This window comes from Nymphaea colorata, chromosome 5 (assembly GCF_008831285.2).
Source record: "Nymphaea colorata isolate Beijing-Zhang1983 chromosome 5, ASM883128v2, whole genome shotgun sequence".
Classification (NCBI taxonomy): Eukaryota; Viridiplantae; Streptophyta; class Magnoliopsida; order Nymphaeales; family Nymphaeaceae; genus Nymphaea; species Nymphaea colorata.
The window spans coordinates 23,935,698-23,950,459 of record NC_045142.1 but is presented as its reverse complement, the minus strand read 5'-3'; the positions used below and the strand labels follow the sequence as shown (position 1 = coordinate 23,950,459).

At 38.0% G+C, this 14,762-nt stretch overlaps 3 protein-coding genes and 1 long non-coding RNA gene across 4 annotated transcripts; 3 read left to right on the top strand and 1 right to left on the bottom strand.

Moving 5' to 3' along the window:
- The first annotated feature begins 2,155 nt into the window (after nt 1-2,155).
- LOC116255041 (universal stress protein PHOS32) lies at nt 2,156-6,490 on the top strand. The gene is made up of 4 exons (XM_031630762.2): nt 2,156-2,435; nt 4,606-4,715; nt 5,681-5,799; nt 6,196-6,490. The coding sequence occupies exons 1-4, from the start codon at nt 2,213-2,215 to the stop codon at nt 6,281-6,283; spliced, it is 540 nt and encodes a 179-aa protein (XP_031486622.1). The 5' UTR covers nt 2,156-2,212; the 3' UTR covers nt 6,284-6,490.
- Nucleotides 2,843-4,599, bottom strand: LOC116255042 (uncharacterized). Its single transcript, XR_004172805.2, has 2 exons — nt 4,394-4,599; nt 2,843-4,196 (listed from the first exon to the last, which is right to left on the bottom strand). It is a non-coding gene; the product is annotated as an uncharacterized LOC116255042 (long non-coding RNA).
- A 209-nt stretch (nt 6,491-6,699) lies between the features above and the next one.
- LOC116254694 (uncharacterized) lies at nt 6,700-8,330 on the top strand. The gene has a single exon (XM_031630235.2). The coding sequence runs from the start codon at nt 6,973-6,975 to the stop codon at nt 8,077-8,079; it is 1,107 nt and encodes a 368-aa protein (XP_031486095.1). The 5' UTR covers nt 6,700-6,972; the 3' UTR covers nt 8,080-8,330.
- Nucleotides 8,331-9,944: 1,614 nt separating this feature from the next.
- On the top strand, nt 9,945-14,550 carry LOC116255088 (uncharacterized). The gene is made up of 8 exons (XM_031630836.2): nt 9,945-10,281; nt 11,340-12,220; nt 12,776-12,854; nt 12,961-13,485; nt 13,558-13,658; nt 13,742-13,831; nt 13,915-14,042; nt 14,200-14,550. The coding sequence occupies exons 2-8, from the start codon at nt 11,429-11,431 to the stop codon at nt 14,342-14,344; spliced, it is 1,860 nt and encodes a 619-aa protein (XP_031486696.1). The 5' UTR covers nt 9,945-10,281; nt 11,340-11,428; the 3' UTR covers nt 14,345-14,550.
- The last annotated feature ends 212 nt before the right edge of the window (nt 14,551-14,762 follow it).

Genomic DNA, 14,762 nt, shown 5'->3' with positions numbered 1-14,762 from the left:
GCGACAGACACGTTTATATTATTTTATTTTTACATCCTACATTAAATATCTTACATTTTTTTTCGATTTGAAGAATTCGGTGCCGATGCTAATATTTATTAATTAATTAAAATGTGTTTCGATTTTATACCAAAGAAGGGGCACCATTGTCATTTTTGTTCATAAGAAAAACATAAAACACGAGACCTATTTCTGTAATTATTTCCGAAGAGGGTCCTTAATAGAAAATTCACTCTAAAATACTTTTTTTTTTTAGTATTTTCACATGGATTGATGACCGAAATACCTAAAAAAATATCGAGAACGAAAACAACAAATTAAGATCAGATTAAGAACGAGTTTGGATTTGAAAAAATGAAATTTGGTTGGATAAGAATTTGGCCTGAAGCAATTATCCAATCAGATTCGGATCCGAATTTTATATGTAGTTTTAAATAATTATTGTTTATTTAATATCTATTTATTTTTAAAGTCGGTTCTTAATATATATCACAATGAAGAAGTTCGGATCCGGTTGTGTATTTTAAAAAAGATTTTGGGCCTTTCATCCAACTTTTAGATCCGACCGACAAGGGAATCCAGATTACTCTTATCCATTCCCACATGGTGGGGCTTCAAACTTTTGGGTCAAACCCAATAATGCACCAATAATTGACTGTATATTCATAAAGAAATGAATAATGAATGTGAAATGAACTGTATTAATGTCATGTTCTTGCCTAAGATTTGAAATTGGGTATTATTATTATTATTATTATTTTTTATTATACAACCTCAATAACTTTGACTTATAAAATTAAACTTGTAATAAAAAATACATAATTTAGGAGTAGGCAATAGGAATTTGTTTTCTTAAAAGAGGTCAACATATTTCAGATTATGATGAAAGAACTTGAGAAAATATTTGTCTTTTTCTACATAGGTTTGGTGTAGTATACTAATTAAAAATACAAACTGAGGCCTAAGTTTAACCAAATTTACCAATCATTAGACTCAAATAACAAAACCACAAGAAAGTTTTGCTCTTATTTTGAAGGAAAGAAACTTTGTTTTTGTTTTTTTAATTTATTTGTTATAAAAAATTACTACTTTTTCGTTTATTTTAATCATGGATACCACACAAAGTAAACAAATGTCCACTTTGTCGAAAAGATATATAAAAAACTTTTGTCTGATGTACTTAACGCGAAATTGCTTCGAAATTTTCAAGTGTTATATATATAACTGATAGATAAGGGCGTTAACAGTAATTTTACATAGTGATGGCAACCTGATTCAATAATGCAGGGGGAGAGAGAGAGAAATTTGATCATATTTCTACTTTCACATCAACTGCATAGTTTTTAAGGATTTTGAGAAAACCTGCTAATATTATATGATGTATTACAAATAAACTCATATGTATTGCAGCTAAAATTAAAGGAACGTTCTATAAAGGTTTTATACTCGATGAGCATGTTCCTCACATGAAATTGCTACTTTAAAATAGATTCTTTGTTATTATTATTGTTATTATTTTACTTTAAACATGCTTAGCATGAGTAGAGTTTCGCACAAAATTAGATTATGTCATTTATACCGTTGGTTGTCACGCTTTCTACATGAAGCAAAACTCAACTAACCTCTGTGTAAGAATTCATCAATACCATCAAAGCATGATATTTATATAACATTTTCATATTTTAAAAAAATATTATTTTTGTTATAAGAAGCATCACATAATTATATTCAAACATTTTAATGTTAGATTTAAAAACAATATTCTTAATCATACCATGTCTTATGAAATAAGAAAATAATGTTTTGGAACACAAATATTAAAAATATGTAGAATTAGAAGGCAATGTTTTTCTTATCAAATTTTTCCAGTTGAAAGAACGGATTTTGCATGCGTTTTAACAAAACCAGGTTTTAAGAAAACCTGGTTTGAAGAAAACTAAGATTTTGAAAGTGCCATCCAAACACCAACTTAATCATGCCTCCAATAACACCTAACTGATCGTCATACTTGTTAAAGAATGGGATGAATTTGTCAATATGACTGAGAGTAGGAGGATTTATTAATTTTTTAAAAGACAGAGATGCATTTAGAAAATTGCTTTTTCGTTTTTAAAATTCGTTTCATCGTGTATACAGTTATTTAACTATTTATCTCCCCCCCCTTTGGCTGGACTACAAGCAGGAGAGAGAGAGAGGGAAGCGGACAAGAGAAATGGATCACGGCGGCGGCAGTGGCAGCGGCGGCGGAATCAGCGCGGATGAAAGGAGAGTAGGGGTGGCGCTGGACTTCTCGCCGTGCAGCAGGCTCGCCGTGAAGTGGGCGGTGGAGAACATGGCGAGGCACGGCGATCACCTCATCCTCGTCAACGTCCAGTCCACCTCCACCGTCCATTACGAAGAAGGAGAAACCCAGCTCTGGGAGGCCACCGGCTCACGTAATCTCTATCTCTCTCTCCCTCTCTCTTGTTGCTGTTAATGGTGATATTCAGGTGTTGATTTTTGTCTTTCTCTTCCCTCCTCTCCCTTTTGGTGTTAATGGTGACGTCGGTTCTCTTCTCCCCCTTATTCCACTGTCCGAAGCAGATTTTGTTGGGAGCCTCCTTTCCTTTCCTGGAGATTATAATTTTTCAGTCATTCAAACATTTTATATCCAATACAATGAAACTACTCTAAACAAAACTTAGATCAACAGAATGTTCGATTCTATTTGAGAATCAATAAGAACTATGCGTTCCAATTGGAAAACTAGGTCTTAGAATGAGTTTTCTTTCGAGTGGACAAATTTTTGTTGACAATTGAACACATCTATCGGCTATCAATTAGGAGGCGAGTTTTAGATTGATTGTTTTTTTTTTTTTTTTTTTTTTGTGGCCGGTTTCAGACAATAAATGGTGGACATGTTCTGGGTTTTATCGCATCTGGTTGGAAAATTGAAGGCGTGAAAAAACAAGAGGGTTCTTATTTTTAGGAAATTTTAATTTTTAAACAGTTTATTATTGTTATTTTTTTCAAAGTTACCCTCACTAAAATATATTATTGTTTTGGCTAAATATCTCTTGTTTTTCGAGTTTGTAGATGCTTATTTAATGCACTTACTAAATTACTAAAACAATTTTAAAACGATTTCTTTTAAACCGTCGCTTTTTATCCTCATTTGGAATAAAAAATTATTTGCGGACGGAAGGGGATGAACCTTTTCACTGTAATTGCGACGGATGGGGAAGAATCTTTTCACTTTGCATAAAACAATGAAATGGCGAGTCACTCATTTTTTGAATTTTTATTTTTTTTATGTAAATCATCGACTACCCACGTAAATCATAATAAATATTACTTAACATATCTCACCTTTAAATTTCAATAAGCGGTTAAATCGTACTCCACTCAAATTAATTTTGTTAAGCGGGATAAATTTGTAGCGTGTTTGACTGGCGGAGGAAAATGTCTAAGATAGGCCCTATTATCTCGACCTTATGACTCACATTTTTTTTTTCTTTGTTCAATTATATTATATGCAATTGTTTAACATAAAAATTTAGATAAGTTGGCCCGGCAGATGTCTTTTAAAGACTTCAGATACGTTCGGACACTTGTATATACCTTTTGGTAGTGTTTTGCCTCACTTCGGTCACCCAGCTTGCGACAGTGTTTATGTATCATTTCATGTGTGTATACGCTTAGTTTCTATAGTGTAGTAACGCTTCTTTGTTTCCCTCCAATTTAATTGTCTGTAACGGCGCCTCATATATATATATATATATATATATATATATATACTCTCTTGTAAAAAACTTAGTTTTTATTTATTTGATTTCATTGCAATTGACGGCCTAGACGATTCCAGTCAAATAGCATATGAGGGTCCTCTTTTTATCCGTTTTCCTATATATACATATAAACCATTTTTATATTTTAAATTATATTATAAATTAATTAAAATAAGAAAGGGCGTAAGGGCGAGGACTTAAATGAATTGGCTGACATACATAGAAGGAAATGTTAAGGGTTGTGCTAGAGAAGGCCGTGGAAGTGAAACCATATCGTATCTGAGATCATTTCTCTTGGAACCATACTGATGGCTTTTCTTAATTGGCATCTTTGGCGAGCTGTCTCGGTTCGCTATCACGGAAGCATGGACCATTAAGTGGCCCCCATCGCTCGAAAGGTTCCCCGTTATAAAAGGGCACAATTAATAACTGAAATTGTAATAATCAGGTAGTCTAACAGTATGGTTTTTATTTAGGTTGACTGAAATTTTAAAATTTATATGTAAAATTTTGATTTTCTAGGACTATGGCCCCTGCCACTCCTGCCTCCGCCCATGGACCTCTTGTTTTTGTTTTTGTTTTTTTGTTTTTTTTAATAATATGAGAAAACCATACTGTTAGACTACCTGATTAATTATTGTTGGTGGCGTAACGCCCCGAGGCTAAGGCTCTTGATTTTAAGGATTATAGTTGCCTGGCCGATCCCTGAAAAACCATGATCTTGAGCTTTTGTTGGTTGAAGCGTCTTTTTTTTATGAAGCAGGATGATTTTGGCCTTCATCATCTCGTCGCATTGTCATCTTCACCATTCTCCTTTGGTGTTTCTATTTTGGAACAGCTTTCATACCTCTGGGTGAGCTCTCTGATCCACACATTACCAAGAAGTATGGAATCAAGCCTGATGCTGAGACCCTGGATTTGCTCAACTGTCTCGTGAAGCAAAAGGAGGTAATGGTTTTTTTCCATGTTTTACCATGTTTGGAAGTCCTCTTAAGAATGATCATGTTCATGAATTTGCCAAGTAAGAATTTTCTATGTTGATCTTAGCAAAGAGGCCGAGAAAAAAGGGACACTCAAGTTCTGATTTTGTTTATTCTGCCGCCATCAAAGTAAACGAAGAAAGCTCAAACTTGAGCATGTTTTTGTTACACCATCAAAACTTCAACAACATGTTTTGCAGAGCATTTTCTAAACATTGGGGTACGTAGGGATGGCTCGAGTCATCTAAACTTAACTCGGGCTTGATCTGAGCTCGACTTGTTTATTAAATGAGCTGGTTCTAGTAAAAAATTGAAGTCATTTCCATTAGCAATTCGAGTTCAAGTCAGGTGAGCTCGGCTCGTTTAGGCATCAGTAAGCTTGTTTAGAATGCATATACAGTTTATCTTACGAGAGAAAGAGAGAGAGAGGATTCTTCACTAAGGAAGAAGTTCTTATGTTCGGACCCGAAAAAGCAACAGTTGACATGACCACATGCCTAGATTTCTATTAAAATGCCTGAAATACCGCTTTCTTTGTTAAAAATAGCCAAAGTGTTCTTCACACTTATCTATGTGAGGGGCATCATGTTCTCCGAGCATGCAGATGGGTGTTCGGGCCTGAAAACTTACCATGCTCTCTACTTTTATCAGTGGCAGAACCACATGTGGTCTGAAGTGGGCAATTGCCACACCTGCCACATAAAATAGTTTTATTTTTATATTGCCTTCAAATATTTGACTCTTTATATATATTGATGTCCCTCTAAGCATGGACATTTTGGGATTAGTGCCTCTCTGACTGAATTTTTGGCTTCACCTCTGCTTTTCATGCTTTATGTTGTGATAATAAAAGTTTAGCATCATTTATGTGTTCGAGTGTAAATCATATATATTGAATCCTTAAGAAGAATCATATAAACTCCTTGTGAACAGGTGATGGTTGTTATGAAGATTTATTGGGGAGATGCTCGCGAGAAGATATGTGAAGCCATCAATGACATCCCATTGAGCTGCCTTGTGATTGGAAGCAGGGGGCTGGGCACACTGAGAAGGTTATTGATTCACTAACATCTTGTTTCAGGCTCTGGCCTCTGCATTATCTAATCCCATTCGCTTTCAGAACTTCGCTTTCTCAGTTAATGACTTAAATATCTAGAACATGCTTTGAATATTTATATTAATATACTTTTTTTCTAAAATTCTAACAAAAGATAGAATTAAAAAAACATTTTTAGCACAAGAAATTCAATTTCCTGGCCTTCGAAAGAATAGGCCTATATATATATATATATATATATATATATATATATATATATATATAAATCATAAAGTTCTTGTGTCTTATTCTGTTTTTTTTAAAAGCAGTCACATGATGATGTAAATTGTCCTTCTGTTCATGTAATTTAAGTTTTTGATCATTTAATGTTATTTATGCATTTATATTTCAGGGCTCTTATGGGGAGTGTCAGCAATTATGTGGTGAATCATGCAACTTGCCCAGTAACAGTGGTGAAGCAGGGTGAGGGAGAAGACTAATCTCTTTGCTTGGCAGATATTCCTTTCTTGTATTTGATTAAATAATCAAGTGTTTATGGTGTTTGAACTTTCCTCATTCACTGCAATTACCGGATTGGACATTAGTGTTGATTGTGTCATGCATATGATGAATACTTGTGTCATCTTTATTCTTTTGAGCTTTTTTTATTCACAAATGATAAATTTGGAGGAAAAATTTAGGTTGCATTTGATTACTGTCTGCGGTTTTAAGGTCCAACACCCCCTTTCTCTATTCGGTTGGATCTCAAATGAATGCTTATAAAACAAAGAGGTCTGGTTTTTGTTTCTTACACACACATATATATATATATATATATATATATATATATATATATATATATATGTGTGTGTGTGTGTATGAAGAGGAATTCAGCCGGACAATATATGGTCAAAATTGGTGGAAATAGTTTCCATTCTAAAAGCAAAAGAGAAAAAACACACTAAAAAAAGTAAAGGAGAGAGAGAGGGGGTGAGCCGATGAGCGGCAGGAAGCAGGTAGCGGCCAATCAGAAGGGAAGGGGGACACTGCGACAAGAAAATACTGTAGAGAGAGAGAGGTCAGATTAGTTTCATCACCTTGGTTATGCTCACAAACCGCTCCATGTTTTGCTCTCCACCAAAAAGGGGGCCTTCCTACTTTAGAACAACTTCTCAACCTTACCCCTTTCATGTTCCCTTCCTTCCTCTCCTCCTTTTTTTTCTTTCTTTTTCTCTCTCTCTCTCTGTCCCTCTCTCTCTTGATGTTGTCTCTCTTTCCAGATAGCAGAGAGATGTTGAGGCTTCTTCTTCTTCTTTCACTCTCTTCTCTCCTCCTCCTCCAGGGCTCTAATGCTCTTTGTGTTCCCCGAGATAGCCATCTCAAAGCACGCAAACCAACCCCATCCCGATCACAAAGTTCAGGAGGATCATCTCCGGCCAATGCCCCGGCCAAACCAACCCCATCCCAATCACCAAGTTCAGGATCAGCTCCAGTCAATGCTCCGGCCAAACCGCCTCCATCCCAATCACAAAGTTCAGGTTCATCTCCGGTCAATTCCCCAGCCAAACCGCCCCCATCTCCAGTTAATGCCCCCGCCAAGTCGCCCCCTTCAACCCCATCTCCAGTGAATGCCCCGGCCAAGCCGCCCCCATCTCCGGTCAATGCGCCAACCAAGCCATCCCCATCACCACCATCACCAGTAGAGGAGCCAACCCAGCTACCATCTGAATCAGTACCATCACCAGTCAATGCGCCAACCAAGCCCACAGGGTCCAAGTCCTCCGGCGGCTCGGTGCCCTCCCATGCTCCAGCCACGAATTCTGGTTCGGGGGCGTCTGGGGTCGATGCATCCATTGCGGGCTTCTGCAAGCAGACCAGCTACCCGGACGTGTGCACCTCGTCGGTGAAGCCGTACCTCCCGGCCTCCGGCCACCTGAGTCCGGCGGACATGCTCCTCATGCAGATCAAGGCCACTGCTACTAAGGTTGCCAGTGCAACTGCCCATGCCAACCAGCTTCTAGCAGGGACAACCATCACACCTTACCTGAGGAGCTGCCTGGAAACATGCAAGGACATGTATGATGACATGAATGCGAATTTCGACGACGCGAAGAAGGCGCTGGCCGCGTCCGACCTCGACACGCTCAAGACCATGCTGAGTGCCACGATAAGCGACGCGAGTACGTGCGAGGACGGATTCGTGGAGATGCCCGGGCTGCCTATGCTCATGGGCTCATATGATAGTGAGCTAAGTAAGCTCACCAGCAACTGCCTGGCCTTGGCAGACTTGGTTTGAATCCTGTCCTTGTTTGAGAGTCGAGTTTAGTTTGTCCTAGTTGCCTGTTTGTTTCCAATCTGGAAACTAGAAGAAAATGGAGGTTTATGGCTAATTGTCTCTTGTTTGTGGATCTTGTGCTTGTTATGGTCCGTCCATCTTCGAGATCGACGGTTGTTATAGAATCTTAGATGATGATGAAGAACTGCCGATTTGATGCAGGGCTTCGAAAGTTCTGAATGTAAGATTTGTTGATAAATTTGCAACTTCTTGAAATCTGTTCGGCAATCGGTGCATTCCCTTGGGGCCTTGAGCAAGTGTTTGATTGGAAAGGCTTTTCTTTGGAAAGTACTTTCTGAGAGGCACTTACTTATTCGAGATGTAATCAAACAGTAAAGAAGGATTTCCTGAATTTTTTCTTTAGAAAAAACCCACTTTGGAAATTCTTTCTTGGCCATCAAAATCCTCCTAAATATATAAATACACAAAATGGTATGTGCCGAATAGATCCAGAAACTTTCTTTTCATAGTTTTTTCATTTTTTCAAAATAATCTTGTAATGGTTTTTTAGTTGGTTAATTAACCGATAAAATATGTTAAGGCTGATTGTTTTCATGCTTAATTACAGGAAAAAGCCTGAAGGTCAAAAATCTATTTCCCTTTTTTCTTGTAAAATTGGTTCAACCAAAGAACTAACTTTCTGAAAACCTGACAATAATCTTTTACACATTATTTTCACACAATTTCTTTTCAAATCTTACGAACATATCTAAACTGGGCAGATAATATATATATATATATATATATATATATATATGTGTGTGGAATCTGATAGCTACCAGAACCTTATATGCCAAATTTGATGGGAATCGTCGGAGTCATTGAATGTCAAGAAATTAATAATAGAGATTAAATGTCAAGAAATTAATAGTAGAGATTAAGTTGAGAAAAATAGAAACCTAATTGTTTTTTGAAGATACTAAAATACCCCTCAAATGAGTAAACATTATATTAGTTAATCTCTTTATAATTGGAAAAGTAAGTCCAGTTATATGAGCATATTTGATAAGAAGACCACTGTATTTTTGGAATATAAGTTCTTAAAACACATAATCAAATAACATCATTTCTTGATTACAAAAATTGTTTATAAGGGTGAACATTCTCATGGAGAGCGATTTTTTTTTTAAAATTAGTAATGAGGGAGAGGATTATTTTGTAGACAACTTGAACTAAAACTTGCCCTATGTAGAAGACATTCTAGAATAGATCTGGCTTTTATCTCTGATCAAAGTGGTATATATATATATATATATATATATATATATATATATATATAGAGAGAGAGAGAGAGAGAGAGAGACCCATTTATCATGTTTTGAATTATTTGAAGAAAAGTTTAGCAGCAGTAAGGACCCGGACTAAATCTAATCGGATCTGGACCTTGGGTCTTAAATCCAAATAAATTTCCACGAAGCGGGAGTCAGAACTGCAAGGTGGACAGCAATTAGCGAAAGTAATTATTGGCAAGAAACGTTTGTGAAAGAGCAATTCTTGATGTCCTTGAAAAAAACGAAATCTGTTTCTGTAACTGCTCACACGGATTTTTGGTCAATTTTCCTTTCATCCAAACACGGCTTTTTCATGTCCAAAGGAAATCTATAATTAAATCACCCTGTGATCTGTTACTTCCTTTTAGACCCAAGAAGAAAGGAACTTCAAAGTTCAGAAGAAAACTGGATTTTTGATCCAAAACCAAAGGAAAGATGTTAGATTGACCAAATGTGGGTCAGAGAATGAAGTTTTACACGTTCCTGGATTTTCTAAGATAAAACGAGAAAAGGGCGGGAGGAAACAGTTTTGTCATGGAGGCCGAAAGGATCCAAGAGAGAGAGAGAATGTACTTCCTCGCCACCCGGTTTCCCCTCCTCAGCAGACCAGATAGAAAGAGAGAGAGAAAGAGAGAGGTTTCTATCCTAGAAATCCCCAACATGCCCTCTATTCCCAGAAACTTCTCTCTCCCTCTCTCTCTCTACGGAACAAAATGGCATCTCCCTCTCCTCTTCCCCACCTTTCCCTTTCCCCTTCTTCCTGCGGCGCTAGGGTTCCGGGCTACCACCCTTCGCGGAAGTAGCGTAGCTTCCTCTGTTTTGCTTTTCTCGTCGGGTTCGATTGTAGGCGATCGTTTCTGGTGGTTCAGCTGCCACTTCTGCCCTCTCTGTGGTGAGTTTCTTCCTTTGTCTTCTTGATTTCGATTTTGGAGATGTGGGGATCGCTGGTTTTTTGCATGTTGGCACGTTTGTGTTCTGTGTTTTGGGCGTAGATCTAACTGTTGTTGGCTACTTCTCTCGTATTTAATCGGTTCCTTTTTGGATTGTTTTTGGGCAGCGACTTGATAATGATTTGGGGTTTGCACTTTACGGTTTCGTTTTGGGGTTTCAGTTAATGGTTGATTAACTCGATTCGATGATGGTGGTGAATAGATTGGTTGGTGGCTGTTTCTCCGTTGTGGGCGTCTAAGATTCTGGAAAGTCCTTGATATCTTGGGGTCTTTTTTTGGCTTTAGAGTTGGTTTGATTGGTGTGGGTTTCTTTAGGATCGGTAGATTCTACTGGTGTTGTTTTCTTTAGGATGGCTGTCCTCAAAGGGCGTTTTGTTCAATGGAGGGACCTTCGGGATTCTCTGTACTTCATTGCCTTGATTTGAGTTCATTGTTTCTTTCCGGTTTCTTCCATATAAATGTGGCGTTTCAGTCAGTCTTGTGTTTCTTGGTGTTACTTTCGCGTGTTTCAGGATTGTAGTTTCTTGTTGCGTTTGAGTCTTCTTTTTCTGGGTATTCGGTATGCTGCAATTTACCGCTCTGCGTGTTTGTTTATTGTGAGTTTTTTCAATTAGTCCTTTTATTTTCCGCCGCTGTTTTTCTTAATGACCAAGGTTGATTTTGCTGATGATGTGTTTCTAGATTTCCTTGTCCACACCCACACAAGTTTCGTCAATCACATGATTGTTCGTGGCTTGATTATGTGTTCTGTATCATGTGTGTTGATTTTCAATTCATATGGTCTGCTAGTTTGTTAACCTTGACTTTGTTTTATTTTCCCGTTACTGGATTCGGTTCACTGCATGTTAGTTTCTGATAGTGATCTTGGTTTTACGTCCCAATTTCTGTGTACACAGAGAGCTGATTACTTGTTTAGGTTTCCATTTATTCAACACATTTCATTGATTAGGACTCATCTTTCTGGTGAATCATTTTCTTTTTGTCTTTTTCTCTTAAACAGGGTACCACACGCTGTAATTCTAGTATGTTATTATATCATTTTGTTTTGATCTGAGACATTCCAGTATCTGGAGGTGCTGAATTGCCCTCATGGAGGGAGCTGGTGGTTTGACATTTGATGGTGCAACTGCTGTAAGAAAACGCAGGAGCTTCTCATCAAGGAGGCCTAGGTCTGATTCACAGTTCTTCCATGATGGCCATGAATTTCCTTCATTCTCTCCCACTTTCGGATCTGACCCTAAAGCAGCGAGTGATGACAATTCGGGGGATGAACCAGGTTATAAGCAGAAAGAGTTAAAATCCATTAATGGACTAGAAAGTGAGGGTACACCATGGACATCAAGTTCTGAAGATTCAAAAAGTAGGCAAAATAGTGAAACAATTGAAGACTTTGATGACATTCCCATGAAGGCTTCAGAGAAATATTATGGCAGTAGTGGTGCACGAAATAGTTCTGAGTTCAAACGAAGTAGCGAGGGGGTTCTTGCACCAGCCAATTGGAAAAGTTCAAGTAATCAGAGACAAAACCAGCTTCATTCAACTGACATGGGGTTTAAGCGAGTTAAGTCTGCTTCTGGAGAATCAGAGAAGGGGGTTAGCGGTGGTAGGAATGTGGACAGCAGAAGTCATTCAGGATCAGTAGGCACTTCAAATGGCATGAGAAGTGAGAATGATGTTGCTGTTGACAATGGAAAGGGCTATTCTTCTCAAGAAAAAATGCTTAGAAAGGTGAAGCTCAAGGTTGGAGGAGTGACCCACACAATTCATACCAAAGCAACACATGGCTCTAGTGGGAACCGCCGCAGCTCCCCACTTGGTTCTTCTACGAAGCCTCCACGTTCTTCAGATGCATCTAGACAGCGACACAAGCTAATTGCACAGGTATATTTTCTCGAGTTTCTGTTTCATCTGTGTCAGCAGGATACTCCATTTTCATTCTCATTCATATCCCTTTAGATGGAAATTATATGGAGACCAGAGTTGCATCCCCGTATCTTCAGCTGTAGCCTGCGAAGTAGGTGGTTGGGAAGTTTTTATGTAGCTTCTTATGATGTGTACAGGCACTGTCTGTGAAAATTCATGCTTTTGTCTCTTTTAATAGGTTTTTTTACTAATTAATCTATTACTGTGAAACCTGTAATATTCTGGAGTTATTTATGCCATAAAGTTTCCAACTGATTGTGGACTTGCCTGTAAAATATCTGGAGTCTTGGAGTCTTTTTTGTCCATAAAATTTTAACTTGTGGTTGATTTGCATTTCACAGAGCACGATAAGTGTATTTATTCTCCTCTTTTCCTCTATATTATGTAAATAATTGTAGGAAATTCATATTCCCTACAAGTGGTACAGCTACTATTTGTTTATTAGTAGTCCTGTTGAAGTCTGCAAAGTTTTGCTTGTAAAAAGACTGAAATATTTCAAATCTTATGTGACAGGATGACTTGAATGATGAAGGTCAATCACCTCCAGATAGTGGAAATGGCTCGCAAGGGATTCCATGGAAGGATTTCAAAGGTGGGTTTTTGCCATTACTGACAAATTGTGAGTCTAGACTCTAGAGGCATGACTATCTAGATGTACTCCGAAAGCTAATCCTAGTGCTGGTTTATTGGTGTTTCAGAACCAGTTCGAAAGAGCAAACGGGTTCCAAAGAGGCGTGTCTTAGATGGTGACTTTGATGGTGATGATGATGATGAGATTCGGTATCTTGAAAGGCTGAAAACCTCAAAAACAAATGCAGATTATGGTTCAGAGTATGATGAAGCTTATCAAGAAGAAAGTCATAAAAAAAGAACCTCAAGGGGTTCCAGAAAGCGTGCAGTTGACGAGTTTGATGAAGATGTTTATGGAGGTAAAGCTTCATCACGCAAGGAAAACAGTAAGAAAGCAAGAACAAGAGATGCAGATGACCTTTATTGTGTTGATGAAGAAGAGAGCAGTTTTGCAAATGAAGATGATGAATCCATGGTTTTTAATTCTGGGTCTAGAAGAAAGAAACCAAAGACTGGGCTTCCTCATGGTCGGACTGATGACAAGGAGATTCCTCTCACAACTCGTCAGAGAGCACTTCAATCGGGGAAAGATGCATCATCTGGAGTTAGTTTAATTGAGTTTCCTGATGGGTTACCACCAGCTGCTCCAAGAAGTAAGTAACTGAACTTCTCTTCTTTATTTCATTAACAAGGATCTCTTGCTTACGGTTTTCTCTGAATCACAGAACAAAAGGAAAAACTTTCTGAAGTGGAGCAGCAGTTAAAGAAGGCGGAGGCCGCTCAGAGACGCAGGATGCAAGTAGAAAAAGCGGCAAGGGAATCGGAGGTTTGTGCCAAATGATCCTACTTTTCCATGACCTCTGGCGAACTTAATTGTGCATATCTTTAAGTGATTTTTATAATTTGCAGGCACAGGCAATCAGGAAAATACTTGGTCAGGATGCAAATGGGAAGAAACGGGAGGACAAGTTGAGGAAACGGAAAGAGGAAATGGCTCAGGTAAAAGCATGATTGATCAATCCCTTTTCCGATTCTTTTCCTTCAAATGATATTTGGTGGTTTCTCATACTTTTTCCGTACAGGAGAAGGCTGCAAGAGCTATGTCTCTTGCATCAAACACTGTCAGGTGGGTGATGGGACCATCTGGAACTGTTGTTTCTTTCCCAAAAGATGCTGATCTCCCCAGTATTTTTAACTCTCAACCCTGCAGGTATATGTCCAAGTTATTTCCGACTGAACCATTTCCAATCCTATCCACATTGTTGAATGTGTCTCAGTAGTTTACAGCATGTTCTGATCTTCTTGTTACCATCTGATTTTTTATTTCTTTATCTTTAGTTTCCGACTGATTTTGGTCGTTCATGCAGCTATCCCCCACCTCGGGAGAAATGTGCAGGCCCTTCATGCACAAACGCATACAAGTACAGGGATTCCAAATCCAAACTTCCTCTTTGTAGTCTTCAGTGTTATAAAGCAGTAAACAAGACGATGGAGCCAGTTACATCATGTTGACCTCTTTCACACGGATACAAATATTTGATTGATTCGACAGCATACTCATGTAACTAAAATGTCAGGGTCGGATTGTTCTCTTGACATGTAAGGTACCTTACCCAAGTGTATGCAAATGGTAGGTCTGGTTATTTTCTTGATATGTAAGGAAGGTACCTTATATACGTGCACTCAAATATACACAAAATAAATTTTCACTAAAAGCATCTTACTCTCTCTCCCTCTCTCCTTTGAGTAATGTATGAAAATTCATGTGCCCTGTAATCCTCAAATTAAACACTTGGAAGTAATACAGTTGCGAGAAAGATGACAAAAATTTAATCTAAATGATTACTTGATTTCATATCAATGCCTCCACTTGACACGTGAACTTGGTAAATGCATTCAGGAAAGATCCCCCATGCACAATAGAATTATC

Excerpts from the sequence above, each read along its gene's own strand:
- LOC116255041 (XM_031630762.2), top strand. The coding sequence starts at position 2,213 with ATGGATCACGGCGGCGGCAGTGGCAGCGGCGGCGGAATCAGCGCGGAT. Across the intron at positions 4,716-5,680 it reads GTCTCGTGAAGCAAAAGGAG|GTGATGGTTGTTATGAAGAT; the intron begins GTAATGGTTTTT and ends CCTTGTGAACAG. Across the intron at positions 5,800-6,195 it reads GGGCTGGGCACACTGAGAAG|GGCTCTTATGGGGAGTGTCA; the intron begins GTTATTGATTCA and ends TTTATATTTCAG.
- LOC116254694 (XM_031630235.2), top strand. The coding sequence starts at position 6,973 with ATGTTCCCTTCCTTCCTCTCCTCCTTTTTTTTCTTTCTTTTTCTCTCT.
- LOC116255088 (XM_031630836.2), top strand. The coding sequence starts at position 11,429 with ATGGAGGGAGCTGGTGGTTTGACATTTGATGGTGCAACTGCTGTAAGA. Across the intron at positions 12,221-12,775 it reads GACACAAGCTAATTGCACAG|GATGACTTGAATGATGAAGG; the intron begins GTATATTTTCTC and ends CTTATGTGACAG. Across the intron at positions 13,832-13,914 it reads GGAAAGAGGAAATGGCTCAG|GAGAAGGCTGCAAGAGCTAT; the intron begins GTAAAAGCATGA and ends TTTTCCGTACAG.